Source organism: Hylobates moloch, unplaced genomic scaffold (assembly GCF_009828535.3).
Source record: "Hylobates moloch isolate HMO894 unplaced genomic scaffold, HMol_V3 SCAFFOLD_9, whole genome shotgun sequence".
Lineage (NCBI taxonomy): Eukaryota > Metazoa > Chordata > Mammalia > Primates > Hylobatidae > Hylobates > Hylobates moloch.
In genome coordinates, this window is record NW_026652284.1 from 24897331 (window position 1) to 24913558 (window position 16228).

A 16228-nucleotide genomic window follows, 5' to 3' on the forward strand; every position below is an offset into this window, starting at 1 on the left:
TGGCCTACAAGGCCCTGAGTTATCTAGCTTACCTCTACCTTTCCTGCACCATCTGTCTTGCCCATTGTTCACCCTACTGTACAGAGATGTTTCCGCCTTGGAGTCTTTGTACTTTATACTCTCTCACCAAATAACTGCATGGTTCAAGTGCTCGAGTGCTTCAAGTCTTTGTCCAATATATAAGTAAGGCTTTTCCTGGTCACCTTAGAATAGCAATCTCTGCCCCCCACTACGTTTCCCTTGTCTGCCTTATTTTTCCTGTGGCACTTGTTACCGTCTGGCCTATTGTATGTTGTACTTACCTGTCACCTTCCACTGAAATGTAAACTGTGAGGGTGGTGGGAGGGGTGTTTTGTTCACTGCTGCATCCCTGTGCTAACACACAGCCTGGCACATAGCATCTACTTAAGTAGTAGTTGAATGATACTGTCGATGTTGGCTAGATGCAGTTGATTTTATGAGGCTAATGTCACAACATATAGTTTCTCTGTTCACCCCCTTAGGGAAACAATAGAGAAGCCTCAAGTTCCTCAGGAGAAATCAGAAGCAGTAAGAGAAAAAATGCTATCATTGTGGACACTTAGAAGTGAAATTTGAAACAAGAAACAACAAGTTTTCTACTGTGTACCTACTTACATTCTGGACATAGCACATCACAATCCTACAACAACCCTGTGCCTGTGAAGTCAGTATGTGGCTCCCATTTTACAGTTGAAAGAGGCTAAGAAAAGTGAAAGGCTTTTTAAGTTCATACACCAAGCAAGTTCCACCTGACTCCAAGGATCATGCTTTTCTTAATATGCCACACTACCTCCTTTCTGGATGAGAACCCAACCAGGAGTAAGGGATCCAGCTGTGGAGCTCAGCAAGCAAGATTGGTTTTTATTGTCTTTAGCACGAGGTAAAGTTGTCCTCAGAATTTCAATCAAGTGTTCATCAGACTAAGTGTGGCTGTTAATATTTGGGTCAGGAACAGGATTTGAATAACTAGTATTTCTCAATTGAGAGAGGAAAACCTTTGTAACCAAGATGCCTTCCTAGGATTCTTCTAGAAAAAGGTAAATGGGAAGCTTTTCATATCTACAATTTTGGTAAGCAATATTGCTAGTGGCTATTTTTGTTGTAGGCCTCGAGCTCCGTTTGCTAATCTAGAAAGTGCATATCTGGGCTGTGTGTGGAGCATTACCTAGGAGTTCGGTTTCCTGGGTTCCTTTCATCTGCTCTCCTGCAATGCAGGGAGAGCCTAGCCTGGTCTCCAGTTTCTGACTGGAGTTACCATGGCCAAGAGAACTGCTGGCCAGTGAGCTGTGAGTAATTTGCTTTTGAGAAGTAAATAGAACCTAGCCAGCAGAGAACCCAGGGGTGTGGCCAGTAGTTCTTTTCCCAGGCTCCTCCCTCCCCACCCCCCAAATGACCTTAACCTTCTTTCATGGCTGGAGAGCAGCCAAGTCCAGCCTAAACAATACTCTCAACCTCATTGGCTCTTTGGCCTTGCAGCCACTGCCACCCCCAAGTGGCTAAGGCCTTCCCACTAGGCCTCTCAGTGGGGTCAAGGTTTTCTAACCACTGAAAGGCAAACACTGAAGGAACGGTGAAAAATATCTAGTGACCATGGGCTTTAAATGATGAGTGTTTGGCTACTGCAGTTGGAGGCAAGGTAGAGTCTTTGTCCTTGGGTGGATGCGCATCTTCAAGTGATCGGGCAGAGGCCAAAAAGGATGCTTTTGGTATATGAGACCTGACTGGTGTCACCCCAAGTGTCAGGATGGATGTAAATGTCACCCAGCATCCTTGGAAACTGCCAATGAATGCCTTTTATCCACAGCAAAAAGAAGTAGCATAAAGTTCTGGTAAAGTACAGCAGGCCAGTATGGTCACTTTCGCCCCACAATGGCATGACATCAGAGCCAGCATCCCAGATTAGTATCAGCTATTCCAATCCCATAGGACTGGGGCCATGGAAAGTTTAGCTTCTAGAAACTGAACTGCTGAGAGTAGTTGGGCTACTTACTGGGCTGGTCCTCTGCCCAGCCTGGGGCCAAGGCCACCTCCAGAAGTGGAAGCAGGAGCAAGGCAAGGCAGCTACAGAGAGAAATGAATTGTCAGTTGCTCCAGGGAAGTGAGTGTTCTGTGAGAACCACCTAACTTCCTTCTCTACACCTTCAGTGGGAAAATCACTTTTTTGTTCAGTGAGTTGTAATAGCCCATCTTTATTGAGCATTGTATGCCAAGCACTATAAATCCTATGAGGTAGATATCATCTCCACCAGGGCAAGGATTGTTTCTGTCTTGCTCAGTGTTGCATCTTCATCCCATCACATAGTAGGCATTCCTGTACTGTTGAACAAATCAAACGGATAAGATAGGAATTTGATGGAGGAAAGAGTAGGTCGGAGCTGTTAAGACTTGGTGTGCCCATCTTAGCACAGCCCGTAAAGACTCTTAGTCATATGGGAAAAAAGGAAGAGAGGGAAAGAGGTAAATCTGTGAAAGATTAAAATAGTGTGGAGTGGGAGAACCAGCCTGGGAGGCTGGAGACCTGAATTCAAGTCCCATTGCTACCACTAGCTATGTGACTTCTTGCCAGTCACTTCCCCTTTGTGATCCTTAGCTCCCTCATCCATAAAATATAGGTATAGGATTAAAGAAATTGGTTTATTGACCAGATCTTTATTGAAGACACACAGTGTGCAAGGCACTGTTCTAACACTGAAAATACATTGGTGAACAAAAGCCTTTGCTCCTCCATTACACTCAGAAGCTTACATTCCAGAATAGGGAAACAGACATTGAAACAAGTAAAATTCATGGACAGGACAAGCAGATGGCGGTAAGTGCTATGAAGAAAACAGAGGCCGGGCGCGGTGGCTCACACCTGTAATCCCAGCATTTTGGGAGGCCAAGGCGGGCGGATCCTTTGAGCCTAGGAGTTCCAGACTAGCCTTGGCAATATAGTGAGACCTCATCTTTTAAAAAAAAAAAAACAACAGAACAGACTGATGGGATAGTACAGGGAAAGCCTCTCTGAGGACGTGACATCTCTCCTGAGACCCAAACATAATGGGCTAGCCAAAGGGTGGTCTGGAAGTAGAGTGCTTCAAGCAGGGAAAATAGCAAGAGCAGAGCCAGGCAAGTTCAAAGAACAGAAATGATGTAACCCTCTTAAATCCTAAGCTTCTAGAATAGTAATGCATTGCTTGCATTGTTCTGGTTAGGGATTTGTATGTGATATTGTTTCTTGGTGATGTGGGATATGTGCTTCTTAATGGAAGTGGCTGGGAAGTGTGGAGTCTTTCTGGAGCCTGGGATATGGCTCTTTCTCACTTGCTTTCCACAGTTCTGGTGGCTCAGCTGGCTCCCTGGGTAGATGCAGGCTCCATCTTAGCTGCAGACTCTACAAGAACACTGAGAGGCTGCCTCCGCCACTACTCAAAGGCTTGGAGCCCCAGAATCCCCTCCTATCCCACCTAGCCTTCTTCTAATCTGAAACCAGGGAGTCAGGGCTTTGAGAGCACAAGATTCAGCTTCCTTGTTTTCCTGTCAGAGCAGAAGTCAGAAAATGAAACAGGAAACAGAGCGGAAGAGGAGGGGGTTGGGTAGCAGAGAAGGAAAAGAGAAATTGCAGGAAAGTACAGCTGAAAATCTGGATAAAGTTCTACCTCTACAGGGTGACAGCTGAGCTTTTAAAAAACATTGACTTGTCTTTAGAGACCCCTGGCCTTTTTACAAATAGATTTTTGAGAGAATTTGATGTGGACAGAGGGAGCCCTGAGAATGCATGTCTTTTTCCCCTTGTGAATTTACAGAGCAAGGACAGTTCATTTCTCAGTTTTGTCTTTGCAGAGAGTGCTGCTTGGAGCCTCATGGTGGACTTCTAGAGATTCAAGTCACAGCCTTAGGGCCCAGTCACAAGTGTGCCCCCAGGCTTTGCCATGTTACTCACAGGCCTCTGGAGCTGAGAACAAGTGCGTGGCACTGAAAAACCTGGGGGAAGGGCCATGAAACTCCATTTTTCCCCCTTCTCCAACACACAACGACTAAATATGATTTGCATTTTCTCCACCTTGCACACAACAAATATCTGAAGGCAATTTAGGTCTCAGGGCCTGAAATGAGTTATAAAGAGTCAAGAAATACAGTCCCAGGCCCCCACAGACTGATGTGGGCTGGTCTTCGCCTGGAGAGGTAGCAACCATCTCTTTGTTCCCACCCACATGAGTAGCTGTTGCAGAAGATAAACCCCTCCCTGAGCCAGGCTGTGGCCAGAGGCTAACCCGGCCCCTGGCTTCGTTTGGAGGGCAGATAACTGAAACCACATAAGGCTTTGGAATCCTGAGAAACAAGAAATCCACCAACGGAGAAGGATTTATCATCTGTTTCCTTTAAGGAGGGTGCAAAGTTGTTCTAACAGTTTCCGTTACAAGGGTACAAACTGGCCGCTCCCCCCAGTAGACGGTTTTGTTGAGTTCGCCTCTTTTTTTTCTTCTTTTTTTTGGCCCCACTTCCTATGAGAGAAACTGCTTGGGTGAGGGACGTGAAAGGGGCCCTGGAGGGTGTTCTCTGAGGTGTTCCTCACCATCCTCATTAGCCACCTGAGGAGGGGCTGAGGACTGAAGTAGGACAGAAGGTCTCTGGTAGCTAGAGGAGGGGAAAATCAGGGGGATCCCCCACTTTCTTCACACCCAAGACGCAGGGTGCCGCTGCCGGCCACAGAAACCCCAAGAATGCTTTTCTTTGGCTATTCAGAGGACATCTATTGTGTGTCAGGCCCTGTGCTGAGCTGTTGTTGCCTGACAGCAGGAAGAGCGCGGCTCTGGCTTCTGTGAAGAGGCTGCGAGTCAGCCCCCGACTACAAGAGCCTCGGCCCACACCGGGAACTCAGTGAACGTCAGCGGGAACTGGGGCAAGAGCACTGACTCTGAGACAGCAGCCTCGGCTCACTATTTGAAAGCGGGGTGGCGGGGGGCCTTGAAGGACAGCGAAGTGCGAGAGAACTCTTCAGGTGTCTCCACGGTGGGAAGGTGCTACGAGACGAGGCGCCGAGCAGCGGCCCCCACCCCGCTCGCCCGGAGTCAACATGGCCGCCGCGAAAGGAGGCGGGGCGGCTCCAAGTCCGGGCAGGAGCGGGGCGGGGACGCCGTCGGCGGAGCCAGCGCGCAGGCGCGGGCCGCGTGGCCCCGGATGGAGGAGCTGAGGTTCGGTCCCCGCCGGGGAGGTCGGGACGGGCAGGGGCTGAGGACCCGGCGCCAGCTTGGGAGCCCTGGAGTTCTGGCGGGAGGGAAGCTGTCAAATGGAGGCCGGTAGAAATGAGACAGAGGCCCGGAGAAGCGGGGAGCCCCGCCCCTCCGCCATAACAGCCTCGGGCACCGCCTCTTCCTTTCCAGCCTCCTGCCTTCGCCTGCTTCCGGCCCTGGGGCCTGGTGGGGTTCCGTAGGCTCCCTCGGGAGTGGTGCTTGGGCTGTGGCCCCTCTGGGGTGAGCGTAGATGATTAGTACCCAGAAGGGACTGTGTCCCAAAGGAGCCGGCCAGAAACGGGCTGCGGACACGGCTGGGCTCACAGAAGGCAGCCCCTATCTGGGGATGGCCCACGAGGCCTTTGGCTCTGAGGACCCTGGGTCAGAGCGACTTCTCCAGCCCGCGCAGGGGGTGTTGGTCTTACTCAGAGGGTCCAGAGCTGCAGTTCAACAGGATGTCCGAGATTCTCAGATAGGGCCCAACTACCCTAAGCATAGCCAGCAAGGGCAGGCTGTGGCATGGAAGTACTGGGCTAGGCGTTTGGGTGACCTGAGTCATAATCCTGGCTCGGAATGGGCGCATACCCTTTGGCGAGGGATGCGGGCTGGTACCGTGAGGTTTAAGAAGCAAAAAACATGACAGCCTCTTTAGCCCTGGGTACGTCACTTGACCCCAGTGAGCCTCAGTTTCCATACCCATAAAATGGCGATGGTAATTATACTGGCCTCACAGTATCTGATGAGATCTCTGGAGCCTATTTATCTCACGGGAAAATTTTTGAAGAGTGAAACTAGTTGATCTGTAAGTGTCCTACCAGTTAAGAGTCTGTGATTTGGCAAAGGGGTTGTTGGGAAGTGAGGTGGGCAATTAGCTGAGAGGGAGAATTGACTAGCTTTGTTTTTACTTGGTTTACCTGTAAGCAAAGTGTGGGCTACACACATCTATAGTCACTGAGGCTAAAGCTTGACTCGAGAGAGGAGAGGAAGAAAGCAAGCATGGTCAAGTGGCAGAGGTGGGTTAAGTGCTTTTCTGATCCCAGCTTCTCTTCTGCATGCACGTGGGAAGCCAAGGAAGAGGAAAAAAGAGTGAATTCGCCCTAGGATAGGGGAGGAGTAGCCGTGTGAGGTTGGGTATGCCCATTTCCGTGATTTCTCTCGATTCAGCGAGTCATACGTTGGAAACGTTTAGATTCACAAACTACCGTTGCTGTCTGGGGCTTTCAGAAGCTTGTCTTTGAACTGAATTTTCGTGAGCCAACCGGTGTGGAATTGGGGGCCCCTCCCTTCCTCCAGGCCTCCTGGCGGTGGAGTAAGCAGCAGGCGCCCCCTTGTGCCAAGGAAAGAGTATTGTTGCCATTGGCCAACTTGGCTCCCTTTCTGGGGAAATTTTATTTTCCTGTGGCTTCTGTGACTTTGTCGTCTTGCTCTTGACATGAGATATGGTGGGAAGAATACTTGGGGCAGTGATTTCATATCTAGAGTCAGTGAACTGCTGATGCTGTATCCTGTCCCTACCACTTCCATTCATTCAGAACACAGGTTTAAGATGCCTGTTTGTGTTCTAGGCCCTGGCATATAGTTGTGATGTAAAGCCCCTGCCGTTAGCAACTTAAATAAGCAATAGCAATAACGGCAATAGGCAGAATGTAATGAGGGCATAGCACACTGTCTAGTGAGGATCAGAGAATTCCAGAAACAAGTGATACAGGTTTTTTAGGTATTCGCCAGATAAGAGAAGAAAAAGAGTCTTCCAGCCCTCCTCCTTAAATTTCTCAGTTCAAATTTTTTTTTTCCTTTCAGGCATAGTTCTTCATCCCAAATTGATGAGCTGCCTCTGATGCTTTTGCTTTCCTTTTGAATTTGCCAGGCTGGTGTTTGAAAGTTCTTGAGGAGCCTTTATGACTTCTTTTAGCCCAAGGAATTATAAAAGATGCCTTAAGGTGCATTCCCTGTCTCAGAGTGGCTTTGCGGTTGTTTGTACATTGCTACCATCCCAACAAAGAGATGGCAAATAACAGTTTTCTCCATCCCTGGTAGTCTACTCTGTCTTCACCTCAGTTTGTTTCAGCAGTGTGAGCTGGCTGAGGTCCTGCTGAGTGGTGGTTTTCTTTTCCTTCCCCACTTAATTTAACAGACCAGCTGAACACACATCAGAGAGCTAAGCTAGAGTGTGGAGTCATTATGGTCTTCCAGTATGGTTTTATGCCCCACTTTGGGGACTCTGGTTTGGGACCTAGTTTATTATTCTGGGCAAGAGGAAAAGGGCACACACCAAATAATAGCAACCACAACACAGATTTGAGTAGAACTTCACACTTTGGTCTGTTTCACCATCATGACAATTTTGTGAGATAGGAAAAAAAAAAACAAAAAGTCTGCTCCCATTTTTTATATAAAGAACTGAGGCTCAGAGGGACTAATGAGAACTTGTAAGTGACAGAGTCAGGAGTTGAACCCAGATCTTTAGTTCCTGCAGAAGTGCATTCAATAGGCTTTAAAAGATTTTCTGTGACCTTAGCTTTCCAGCTACTTGCTTAGCTGTATGGAACTTTACCGACAACAATTCAGCGCTTCAAAGTGACACCTACTGAACCCATTTGCTGTCAAGATGCTTTCCCCTCATCTGGGAAGTTAGGTGGTTGGTTAAGTTTGTCATAGTAATTCTGAGAGGGGAGGTTCCAGTGAAGAATGCTTTCAAGAATTTGCTTTCACTCGATGTGTGACATTTTCCTCCTTTGGGGTTTACAGGCCTGAGGGAGCTCAATCCTGGTAGCAACACCCCTGAATTCCTGGTGGTAAGAGGATGTGGCCCCAGGACCCATCCCGGAAGGAGGTGCTGAGGTTTGCAGTCAGCTGCCGTATCCTGACTCTGATGCTGCAGGTCAGTCTCCCATCCTTTGTCCTGAAGATGCCATTGCTACATGACTGGACTAGGCAATAAGAAGAGTCCCCATCTGCTTTCCACCTCTCAGGTGTGCCCCTCTGTGTGGTTGGAACCACAGAGACATAGACTTTAGAGCTGAAAAGTGGTCAGGAATCTTAGAAACACGGTCTGTTAATCTTGTTTTACCCATGAAGCAGCAGAGGCCCAGAAAGGTTAAGTGACATCCCCAAAGCCACATAGCAAGATAGAGAAGGGCTGGAGTTTGACCTCATGTTTCCTAATTCCTGAGCTAGTGGTCTCTCCAACAGACTGTGATGCTCCGTAATCAGAGATGCTTATAGGGTGGGACAGCTCAAAGTATTGCCCTGTGTCCCCCCTACTAGGAGACTGAGCATTGTATCAGTTGAGTGGGAGAAACGTGGCAATGTGCAAGTCCTGAGACCATCTGGATATATAATGGTTCCCCCTGTTCCCCCGAGTGCCTCCCCTTCCTGCCTCACCCACACACAACTTTCAGTGCACTTGCCCGTTTGCAGCTCCCTTTTCCCTCTGAGGCTCCCCTTGATACACATTTTAATAAAATATCATGTATATATGAATTATTTGCTGCCTAGCACAGTGCTTGGTGCCTAGCTCAGTATGTTCATAAATGAATAAATGTTGTTGAATGTATGTCAACACCCTAGGGGTGTTAGATTCACATAATAATGTGTGCCTTTTATCCCTGTACCATTCTCTCTGAGGCTCATAACTGGTCCCTTTGTGGAACCTTTCCTCTCTCCTTCCCCACTATATAAGGCATAGCAGACTCTACTGGGTTTCGAGATTAGTTAAACGTGTCCACCTGCAGGCTAGGGCTGTTTATCTGTGACTGTCACTCCTGTCCTGTTTGTTTTTACTGTTTGAAGTGGCCTGATAAGGAAACTGACCAAAAAGTTAAAAAGCCTTAAAAATGGGGCTATGCTCCTGTTGCCAGTCTAGGGAGACTTACTCAGTGATGTCTCTCAACCAGCATCAGCTGGGTTACTGGCAGAACCAAAGGAGCAATGCTGCAAGTCAGCATCCAGGATAGGGAACCGGGACAGCTGGGTTCTAATTCAGGTGGTAATTTTGGAAACAGTATATTTCCTCTAGGCAGTTCATTCAACCACCAAAAATGTTTAAAGTACCTATTGCATTCCAAGAACTGTGCTAGGTGGTACGTGTAAAAAGACATGGTCTCTTTTCTCTTAAGTAGCTGATGATCTAATAGGGCAAAAAGACTTTTTTTTTTGAGACAGAGTCTCGCGCTGTCACCCCAGGCTGGAGTGCAAAGGTGCGATCTTGGCTCACTATAACCTCTGCCTCCCAGGTTTAAATGATTCTCCCTCCTCAGGCTCCCAAGTAGCTGAGGCGCCCACCACCACACCCAGCTAATTTTTGTATTTTAAGTAGAGACGGAGTTTCACCATGTTGGCCAGGCTGGTCTCGAACTCCTGACCTTGTAATCTGCCCGCCTTGGCCTCCCAAAGTGCTGGGATTACAGGTGTAAGCCACCGTGCCCGGCCAGCAAAAAGACATTTAACAGTAAATGCGATTTAATTATCATCCCTCTACCTCCAACGCTCAAGCCATCAGATTATATCCCTAAGTTACCCTTCGTTGCTGCTGTCATCTCTGTCAGTGACAGCTAATCCTTGACGGTTTTAGCTCCTGGTTCACTGTCACTCTTCCCAGCACTACTTCTATTGATTTCCTGGTGATTTCATTATTAATGAAGATGATGTGTGCAGTGTCCTAAAAAGAGTCTATCACTTGAGTGTGAGTTCTGGGGAAAGGGTGTTAGAGATTTGAGGAAAGAGAAAAACATGTAACATGTAACAACTTGTTTTCCTAAATGACAACTCAGAAAAATAGAAGGCATTAGAAGAGACCTTCCATATATGCGCCCATCACATTCTTCAGCCTACCTATGTCTGCACCTTTGTGCTTTCAGTACTGAAGGTTGGATGAACCGTCCGTCCTCTTCTCTAAGGCTGGCTCCTCTACCTTTGTACCCTTTTTGCCTACCCAGCAATTCTCCCCTCTCTCCTGCATACCCTTTTACTGGGTTATTTCCACTAGCATACAAACCTTTACCTCCCACCTTAAAGTTTTCTCTTAACCCCACATTGTTGTTCACCTACTGCCCCATTTTTCTGCTTCCCCTTATGGCAAAACTCCTCAAAGTTCCTTTTCTCCCATTCTCTGTTGAACCCAGTCTAGGCAGGCTTCTCTCTCTTCCACTCCACTGAAGTAGCCCTTGTCAAAGTCACCAGTTACTTTCACATTGTTAAATCCAGCGATCACTTTTCAGCCCCCATCTTACTTGACCTACCAGCAGCATTTAACAGAGTTGATCACTCCATTTCTTCCCTTGGTTCTAATGCTCTCCTGGGTTCCCTGCCACCTCACGGACTGTTCCTTTTTTTCTTTATTGCTGGATTTTCATCCTCTTTCTAGCCTTCAGATGTTAACATGTCCAGGGTTCAGTCCTCAAGAAGAGTTCTGAGTGTTTTTGAAACAGGGTCTCATTCTGTCACCCAGGCTGGAATACAGTGGCACAATCATGGCTCACTGCAGCCTCAACCTCCTGGGCTCAAGCAATCCTCCTACCTCAGCCCCCACCAAGTAGCTGGGACTGCAGTCATGTGCCACCACACCCAGCTAATTTTTATTTTTTTATTTCTAGTAGAGACAAGGTCTTGCTACGTTACCCAGGCTGGTCTTAAACTCTTCGGCTCAAATGATCCTCCCACCTCAGCCTCCCAAAGTGCCAGGACAGCAGGCGTGAGCCACTGTGCTCAGACTTTTTTTTTAGTTTTTATAGAGACAAGGTCTTGCTATGTTGCCCAGGCTGGTCATGGACTCCTGGGTTCAAGTAATCCTCCCATCTCAGCCTGCCAAAGTGGGGATTACAGGCATGAGCCCGGCCTTCTTCCTCATTTTATTAAATGGCAATTCTTTTCTTCCAGTTACTGAACCAAAATTCTGGTTTTTCTTTACTCCACAGGCCCTCTTCAATGCCATCATCCCAGATCACCATGCAGAAGCCTTCTCTCCTCCTCGCCTGGCCCCCTCAGGCTTTGTGGACCAACTCGTGGAAGGTCTTCTGGGCGGCCTGTCTCGCTGGGATGCTGAACACTTCTTGTTCATTGCTGAGCATGGCTACCTGTATGAGCACAACTTTGCCTTCTTTCCTGGTTTCCCCTTGGCCCTGCTGGTGGGGACTGAACTGTTGAGACCTTTACGGGGGTTACTGAGTCTACGCAGTTGCCTGCTGATTTCGGTAGCATCACTCAATTTCTTGTTCTTCATGTTGGCTGCAGTTGCACTTCATGACCTGGGTTGTCTGGTTTTGCACTGTCCCCGCCAGTCCTTTTATGCAGCTCTGCTTTTCTGTCTCAGCCCTGCCAATGTCTTCCTGGCAGCTGGTTACTCAGAAGCTTTGTTTGCCTTCCTGACATTCAGTGCCATGGGGCAGCTGGAGAGGGGCCGAGTCTGGACGAGTGGACTCCTCTTTGCCATTGCCACTGGGGTACGCTCCAACGGGCTGGTCAGTATTGGCTTCCTCATGCATTCTCAATGCCAAGGCTTTTTCTCTTCTCTTACGATGCTGAATCCTCTGAGACAGCTCTTTAAGCTGATGGCCTCTCTGTTTCTGTCAGTGTTCACACTTGGCCTTCCCTTTGCCCTCTTTCAGTATTATGCCTACACCCAATTCTGTCTGCCAGGCTCAGCCCGCCCCATTCCTGAGCCTTTGGTACAGTTAGCTATAGACAAGGGCTACCGGATTGCAGAGGGAAATGAACCGCCTTGGTGCTTCTGGGATGTTCCACTAATATACAGCTATATCCAGGATGTCTACTGGAATGTTGGCTTTTTGAAATACTATGAGCTCAAGCAGGTGCCCAATTTTCTACTGGCTGCACCAGTGGCTATACTGGTTGCCTGGGCAACTTGGACATACATGACCACCCACCCTTGGCTCTGCCTTACACTTGGGCTGCAAAGGAGCAAGAACAATAAGACCCTAGAGAAGCCCGATCTTGGATTCTGCAGTCCTCAGGTGTTTGTGTACGTGGTCCACGCTGCAGTGCTGCTGCTGTTTGGAGGTCTGTGCATGCATGTTCAGGTGAGGTGAATTCCTGACTGGGATAAGGATGTGAATACAGGCAAAACCCCTTGGCTAAGGACAGGGAAGGCAGCTAACATCTCCCATTTGAGTGATCCATACTGAATTTATTCATTCAATGACTATTTAGGGTTATTCTTTGTGCCAGACTCTGGGTCAGACCTCTAAGGATGAAACATGAATAAGACAAAATTACAGCCAGGCACGGTGGCTCACACCCATAATCTCAGCAATTTGGGAGGCCGAGGTAGGTGGATCACGAGGTCAGGGGTTCAAGACCAGCCTGGCCAAGATGGTGAAACCTCATCTCTACTGAAAATACAAAAATTAGCCGGGCGTGGTGGCAGGCACCTGTAATCCCAGCTACTTGGGAGGCTGAGGCAGAAAATTGCTTGAGCCCAGGAGGCGGAGGTTGCAGTGAGCTGAGATTGCACCACTGCACTCCAGCCTGGGCGACAGAGTGAGACTCCATCTCAAAAACAAAAAAAAAATTACTGCCTTCGGGGGTCTCGTGGTAGAAATAGGAGAACAGACATTTGACATAAAATTATAGTACAGTGGGATAGAAAGGGGAGTGCTATTTTGAGATTTATTTTATTTTACTTTATTTATTTTATTTTTTTAATTTTTTTTTAGCTGGAGTCTCGCTCTGTTGCCCAGGCTGGAGTGCAGTGGTGCAATCTCAGCTCACTGCAACCTCTGTCTCCTGGGTTCAAGCGACTCTTCTGCCTCAATCTCCCGAGTAGCTGGAATTACAGGCGCCTGCCACCACCACCTAGCTAATTTTTGTATTTTTAGCAGAGATGGGGTTTCACCACGTTGGCCAGGCTGGTCTCGAACTCCTGACCTCAAGTGATCTGCCCGCCCCAGCTTCCTAAAGTGCTGGGATTACAGGTGTGAGCTGCCACGCTCGGCCTGAGATTTTTTTTTTTTTTTTTTTTTTTTTTTTGAGACAGAGTCTTGCTCTGTCGCTCAGGCTGGAATGCAGTGGTGCGATCTCAGCTCTCTGCAAGCTCCACCTCCCAGGTTCACACCATTCTCCTGCCTCAGCCTCCCGAGTAGCTGGGACTACAGGCACCTGCCACCATGCCTGGCTAATTTTTTGTATTTTTAGTAGAGACCGGATTTCACTGTGTTAGCCAGGATGGTCTGGATCTCCTGACCTCGTGATCTACCCGCCTCGGCCTCCCAAAGTGCTAGAATTACAGGCACAAGCCACCGCGCCCGGCAAGATTTTTTTTTTTAAAGCTCAGATAAAGTATTATGGAGGCAAAGAAGAAGTAGGTAACTCACTGGAGTACTTGAGAAAGGCATCATATTTCAGCTGGGTCCTGCAGAATGAGATTTTCCATGTAAGAAGCAGAGGAGGAACATTCTAGGTAAAAGGAAGGGCATATGCAAAAACACGAGGGTTGTGAAAGGACCTAATTGGACTGAGATACAGTAATAAGCACGCAGGATATCTCTGGGATCTTTTTCCCTAATACACAGTTATATCCATATTGGTTCTTGACTGTTGACTTCTGGAGGTTCTCAACTCAGGCAGGCCCCCAATTTCCAGAGGAGATACCTTAACCAATGTTTTGGATGGTGGCGGTGGTGATAGAGAGGGATGGGAAGGGTTTGATCTTATATCTGATTTTCTGTTCTTGGCTGTGGCCCCACCCTGGGGACGTCTTTTTTCCTCATACTGACCTCTTAGCAGTTTCTTCCTGTTGGAGTCGCACACTGGCTGTTTCTAAAATTCTCCAAGCTGTATGGATGAGAGACACAGAGGAAATAGAAAGTAGCATTCTGTGTTTTTAGCTAGATTAAATCGTAGAATGAGTGCCAGCAAAGCTTAAAGTTTCCAGGTTAGCTGAGGGAGGCCATTTGGAAACTTGTTTCTGAACTCCAGTAGGAGAGAGAATGTTCAAGCAATGGGTCTTCTGCCCATTTCCCTCTGCTTTGCCATCCCATGGGATAAGGGAACCACCTCAGGTTCCCAATCCCCAAATCAATATCACAGAGTTTAGAGTCCAGGCCCTGGGCTAAAATTAGACCCCATAGAGTTTCTAGTATTAATTGGCCCATTGTTTTAATAGTAATTAATGTAATTAGTCTGTAGCTGTGTTTATTTGTAACATGGAGGATGCCTGTCTGCTGTACATACATCTTTCTAAGACAGATCCTAAGCTGTGTTCAATTTCTTTTCCAGTGTAATACATTTCTAGTCATGGGACCGTAGTTCACCCAGCAGTAGAGAAGTCCCCAAGCTGGTCCAGTTTGAGTCAGTGACATTCCAGTAAATGTCTGGATATTCCCCTCTCATGATTTCTAGGTTCTCACCAGGTTTTTGGGCTCCTCCACTCCTATTATGTACTGGTTTCCAGCTCACTTGCTTCAGGATCAAGAGCCGCTGTTGAGATCCTTAAAGACTGTGCCTTGGAAGCCTCTTGCAGAGGACTCCCCACCAGGACAAAAGGTCCCCAGAAATCCTATCATGGGACTTTTGTATCACTGGAAAACCTGTTCTCCAGTCACACGATACATTCTAGGCTACTTCCTGACTTACTGGCTCCTGGGACTACTCCTACATTGCAACTTCCTGCCTTGGACATGACCTGGACTCTCCAGGGACAGGCTGGAAGCCAACTTAACCCAGGGGTCTGAAAGTAAAAATACACATTGGAACTGCCTCTGCTGCCCTGGGATCATTATTGTGTCCATTATAATCTTTCTCTTTCTCTTTGAAAGCTGGTCAGGAATGGGAGAAGTGTCAGCCACTAGAGAGCCCCTTCTGTTTCTGGCTAGGGCAAATTTTAGATAACTATTTTCTCTGTAAGTGAAGATTGTCTTATTCCAAGTCTAAAATACACCTGGATCTGTCTAGTCAATCAACATAGCAGAGACAGTCTTAAACCTACCATTGACCTGTGTGTAAATTTAAATGTCAATTTATTGAAGTGTAAATTTCATCAAAGGCATTAGCTGACAGGCTGGTAACAGTCCACACAAGATGATACAGGCCTGAACAGTGTAGTGGCAGTAGTAAAGTGGGACCATTTTTTCCAAATGGGACATTGTTTCTGATGTATTTTTTTTATGATTTGTGCATGTATTTTTATTTATATGAAAAAAATCTTACAAAGATATGCAAATTAAACTTCTTTCAGTTATACATGCAATGAATTGCCTTTTTAAAAATAATACAGGCCAGGCACGACGTTTCACACTGTAATCCCAGCACTTTGTGATGCCAGCACTCAAGTGATCTGTGGGCAGATCACCTGAGGCCAGGAGTTCGAGACCGGCCTGGCCAACATGGCAAAACCCTGTCTCTACTAAAAATACAAAAATTAGCTGGGCATGGTGGTACACACCTATAATCCCAGCTACTCGGGAGGCTGAGGCATGAGAATTGCTTGAACTTGGAAGGCGGAGGTTTCAGTGAGCTGAGTTTGCGCCACTGCACTCCAGCCTGGGCAACAGAGTGAGGCTCTCTCTGAAAAAAAGTAAAAAATAAAAATAATACAAATCTTTCCATGCTGTTGCCTTCTTGTGGCGAAAAGTAAAATAATTAAAAAAAATTAAAATAATATAAATCAGTTGGGGGAAAAAAGGGCAAGAAGAAGGCATCAGGAACCCTGGATTCTAGTCCTCTCAGTAAAACCCCATTTACCAGCCATGTGATTTGGCAGAGTTTTCAGAACCTTAGTTACCACCTCTGAAACCATGGGAAATGATGATATTCTTCAGGGGGTGGTGGTGAACGATGCAGTCTCTTGTAGGTCCCTTTCTGCTCTAAGATCTTAAGAACTGCCTTAAACAACAGAATCACCCCAGTCTAAACGCTAATATAGAGGCTTAAATGTATGATTTTAGGAGAAAATACCCAGTTCTCCTGTTTTCAGCAATTAGAAGAAACTCCTCCTCCACCGAGTGCAACTCTTGGGAGTAACTTAGGTGGTCTTTCCT

The 16228-nt window shown here is 47.3% G+C and overlaps 1 protein-coding gene across 5 annotated transcripts; it reads left to right on the plus strand.

Annotated features, from left to right (window-relative positions):
* The first annotated feature begins 4432 nt into the window (after window positions 1–4432).
* Window positions 4433–15794, plus strand: PIGV (phosphatidylinositol glycan anchor biosynthesis class V). 5 transcript variants are annotated; one of them, XM_032759434.2, is made up of 5 exons: window positions 5291–6036; window positions 6156–6247; window positions 7983–8115; window positions 11150–12271; window positions 14592–15794. In XM_032759434.2, exons 3-5 carry the CDS (start codon window positions 8038–8040, stop codon window positions 14871–14873), a joined length of 1482 nt encoding a protein of 493 aa, XP_032615325.1. In that variant the 5' UTR covers window positions 5291–6036; window positions 6156–6247; window positions 7983–8037; the 3' UTR covers window positions 14874–15794. The 5 variants fall into 5 exon arrangements, with proteins under 5 accessions (XP_032615324.1, XP_032615325.1, XP_058300351.1 ...); XM_032759433.2 differs by lacking the exons at window positions 5291–6036; window positions 6156–6247 and adding an exon at window positions 4433–5195; XM_058444368.1 differs by having other exon boundaries at window positions 5291–6247.
* Window positions 15795–16228: the final 434 nt, after the last annotated feature.